Genomic DNA, 4,529 nt, shown 5'->3' on the forward strand with positions numbered 1-4,529 from the left:
CGATACCGGTGCCAAATCGATACTTTTCAAACGGTTCCGGTGCCTAAACCGATACTTATTAAAAAATAAATAAATAAAAATGAAATCCCTTACATGGACAAAGGCATCGCTATTATAGCTGTAACCGAGTAAACAGAACATATAAACATTTTGAATGATAAAACAAAGACAATAAACACTTGACCGCGACAATATAGTTTATCTGTGTTATTCAAGCCATCTAATTTTCATAAGTATATTTATAATCCATTGCTAATCGATGTATTCTTTTTAAAGTAACCTATGGAACATATTTTCTGCCTCATTCTGAAGCCTCATCAGATCACAAAAGGAAGCATGTGACTGGTGTTGTGGAGTAAAACGGTTATAATGTTCTCTTTTATTGGACAACAGGTTTAGAAATGTGAATACAAGGGAGGTTTAGCTTTAGGCATTTTAATTTAAGCATGTTTAGCTTAATTAACAGAAGGCTACCTGCTGCCATCAGAGCAAGTGTAATTACTGCATTCACGCGTTCCTCGAATGCTCTCATTTCTTAGTTGTGTTTTTAAGTCGGAACGTGAAAACAACATGGGCACTCACGTTACTACAAAGATGTGTTGGATTTGTATTATTAGAGCTTTCCGACTTGAGTTCACGCGCATTTTCTCAGTTGGGAAATTATTTTTCACGTACGGTCTGCGGTGCCGGTGATGATGCTTCTTGCGTCCGTTTCGGAGAACCAGAGGACAAATATTTCAATCGATAGCTCAGGCATGGCACCGAAATCTGCGTTCTGATTCGGTTCTAGTACATACCGGTTACATAGGTACCAGATTTCAGTACCCAACCCTATACAGTAGGTTTACTTAACATATTTTGTTGGTTAACATTAATGACACAGATAGGTACTTAATTAGGAATGCAGTCCCTTTAAGACGGAAGGCATGCAATTAATACTGACACACGTTCAGTTTTCACCCACCTGTTTACGTTCACTTAATCCATAACCGACTGTATTTACATGAGATACTCTAGACGATAGACATTTGGACTGCGGTGTGTATTTGAATGCTGAGAACTGATCACGCGCTGTATATGAGAACTGAAAAAGTGGAGCGTGCGAGAGAGAGCACTTCTATCAGAGCGATTCTGCCTATCCAGCCTTCACTAACTTTAAGTTAATCGACAAAGAACTGTGACTCCCGGGAAAAACGGGACGTCTGGTCACCTTATACCTACACTTTCAGGTGCTGAGGCCATTGTTTCAGAGCGTTAGTTCGCATTTTGGTAGCCTATCCATCCACTGCGGCTGCCATACTGAGACTAGATATGCAAACGCCCCTTATCCGATTGCAATCCAATGACAGGGACGCACATTTTAAAGGACAAGACAGTATCCTATAGGATTGTTTTGAATGTCCTGTAGTCCGCAAATAACATTATAGTCCCGTCTCGTCTTGTTAACGAAGACGCGGCATAAATTTCATCATAGCTTTTATCATCAGATATTAGTTTAAGCTCGTCAACGTTTCGTCATAGTCCCAGAAATTTGTTAACGAATATTTTTCGTCGTCGTCATCTTTGTTGACAAAATTAGCACTGCACAGCACATGAAATAAAGGAGTTCACTGCATCCATTCAGCATGAACGGAGATGTTCTGAGGCGCAGAAAACACCGGATCACGAACTGATCGTATGAACGAAGTGTGCGCTTCGCTTTGAAACACGCAGCTAAACCAGACTTGATGAAGGGACGAAGCATATAGTGCTTTCGGTTCTAGTTCGTTTGACAGATACTGTGCCACAGCATAATGACCCAAAACACAACTTTAAATACCTTTTATGTTAGAATAAGAATTTTAAATATATTTTAAAAACTACACTTTTTGCCCGGAAGAGCATTTCATATCGTCATGTGACCACAATGATATCGTTACACCTCTAGTTGTGGCAGAGCACCTTACCATCCTCAGTCTGTTCACAATCTCTCGCAATGTGGCCCTGCTCTCCACACCTGTAACAGAACAGATCTACAGAGAGAAAGAGCATCTTAGTTAGAGTGCATCTGTCTCGAAGCAGCACTGTTTAAATTAATGGAGAAGCCCTACCCTTTCCTCGTCCCCGGCCCCGGCCCCGGCCACGACCAGCATTAGGACAATTCTTGATCCAGTGTCCGGAGCGGCCACATCCAAAGCACTCGCTGGTACTCATGTCCATTATCTGTGGAGATAAAGCCACAAACTCTGCTTTCATTCATGCTAACCACAGAGTGCTCTCTGCAGGTGTGAAAGATCACGTTACGTTTACTACAATCAGTGCTGGGAAGGTCTTTGGAAATGTAATAGGTTACAGATTACAAGTTACTCTATTTAAAATGTAATAAGTAGTGTATTTCAATTACTTTATTAAAGTAATGTAACTGATAACTTTTCTAAATTTCTAACAAATGTTTTCAACTGTTAATCATTTTGAAACATGTAAAGCAGGCCGGGGTAACCTTACAGAGGTACTCAACACTGATAACAGTCACGCTTTCAAAATCCATCATCACTTGAATTAATTTCATTTTAGAGCACAGCCACCACAAAATCAGACTTTAGCACCTCTTTTTACTTTTTTTTAGTTTAATAGCCATGATGCTGTTTTTAAAATCAAATCTTTAAAGACTTAATATAAAAAAATAAAGCATATACACAAACCCAAATAGGAAATAAAACAGTTATCGAATAAGCATGTGTCCCAAACACCTGAAACACTGGTATCTCATATTTTAGAGCAGCCACTGCAATCTGGGAAAGAAATTTCAGTAACAGATTACAGTTACACTTATTTTGTAATTAAATAATGTAATTTCATTACATGTTACTAGTTACTCCTAATATGCAAAGACTACCAAATAACTTTACATAGGGAGTCTATGTTCGGTTTTATTTCTATTGTGATTTTTATGACAATTAAAAAAGGGTTTCTCTGCATTCATGACTTTCAGTGAAAACTCATGTCAGACAATCTTTCTAGGATAACTCTGTAAAAACGTGATTATTTAAGTGGAAACCATTCAAAGAAACAAAATCAAACACTTTTCAATCTCATGTAAGGGATCTACTGTAAATGGGAATGCTGACGGCACATGGCACACATGGTCCTAGCACCAAGGCTACTGCTAAAGGCTAACAAATCTAACAGGGTTCTCATTGGAAACTACTACAAACACTCATAACTGTATTTACTGTACGGGTTTCATGAAGGCCAAAACTGCTAAACGCTGATTGAACACTAGTAACAGTTACTGATCAGCAGATAATTTATTATCAGCCACGGCAATGCAGACCATAAGAGGAATGATGCACTACCACAGTATGCATCACGGTATGAAATTAGCCAGATCAACACGTGTGTTAGAGACGTACAGGGGTTAAACGACACATGATTGAAGGAAAGTCACATGTGTAAATGCTCCACAGCCTCAACACTGGGCCTCATCATGCATTTTCACGCAAAAACTTCACACAACACTCAACTCTATCGCTATTCTGTCGCGATGTGTGCATTCATGAGCTGCTGTGCGATGCATTTCTGCAATCGCACATTTGCACGAGCACTTATACGAGAGTTTCCCGCGCCGCCACGAGCTGCAGCAGGCCTCAGCTAGCTCAACGCGCCTGATTAACACACTCAGCGCACTCACGAACCCTGCGGCTAACATACTCTCAGCTAGCAATAAATACGTAACGGATCACGGAGATAATATGGACAAAATCCGTTGAAAATGTGAGTTTATCGCTGATAATACGTGTACTCACCTATAGCGAACACTAGCCTGTTAGCTGCGACTCACTGCTGTTTACTCCTCCCTTCAGCACTGCGCATGAATCCGCTGAGCCGCTGAGCGACAGATACAGTAGCCAATATGAGATCCCGATTCAGAGCGGGATGACCAATGAGGATCGAGTGCCTGAAGACGCCCCTCCATTCTGACCAATCACTGATCGGAAAGATACACGGGCCTGCCCACAGCATCAGCACTGCTGTAACGTTCAGAACAGGGGAATATCGGCGTTCTGCTTTCTGTTACTGTGGCGTTATCTAGTCTGTTATAATTTACACTGCTTCCCGGATAAAGCCATTTAACCTCTGGTCCTCAAATCTAGTGGCTAAATCTTTTACAATAATAAGAGTAGTATGCGGTAGGGCTTGAGCAAAGCCTTGAACTCAGCATACTTACTATTTAGGTCGTATTTTACATGGCATAAGTAGTAAGAGTAGTATGGTAGTGTTATTTTGAATTCAGCCATTATTTTATGAAATGATACATTTTAAAAATCTTTTGCTACAAACACTCCTACAGACTTATCAAAAAACCTGCATTCAGTCAATTGTTTATTTTCATGGCTTTTCATCATATTACACCTACATTAGCAATATGGCCATGCTTTAAAAGATATTGCAGAATAATTCTTAAACGAATGACGACTGAACGTAAAATAATTAGTATTAATTAACCCCTTCAAAAGTACCCTCAGACACTCAAATATCAGTGTGTGTGT

General features: G+C 39.9%; 1 protein-coding gene across 1 annotated transcript in view; it reads right to left on the bottom strand.

Annotated features, from left to right (window-relative positions):
• Window positions 1-3,874, bottom strand: part of LOC107564799 (cellular nucleic acid-binding protein-like) — a 16,178-nt gene extending 12,304 nt beyond the window's left edge. The window contains exons 1-3 of the mRNA XM_016249962.1: window positions 3,786-3,874; window positions 2,091-2,202; window positions 1,947-2,012 (exon numbers count right to left, since the gene is read on the bottom strand). Of these exons, the coding sequence (XP_016105448.1) occupies window positions 1,947-2,012; window positions 2,091-2,199 (175 nt within the window). The 5' untranslated portion in view covers window positions 2,200-2,202; window positions 3,786-3,874. The remainder of the gene's footprint in view (window positions 1-1,946; window positions 2,013-2,090; window positions 2,203-3,785) is intronic.
• Between the last annotated feature and the right edge of the window lie 655 nt (window positions 3,875-4,529).

Source organism: Sinocyclocheilus grahami, unplaced genomic scaffold, assembly GCF_001515645.1.
Source record: "Sinocyclocheilus grahami isolate Dianchi unplaced genomic scaffold, SAMN03320097.WGS_v1.1 scaffold964.1, whole genome shotgun sequence".
Lineage (NCBI taxonomy): Eukaryota > Metazoa > Chordata > Actinopteri > Cypriniformes > Cyprinidae > Sinocyclocheilus > Sinocyclocheilus grahami.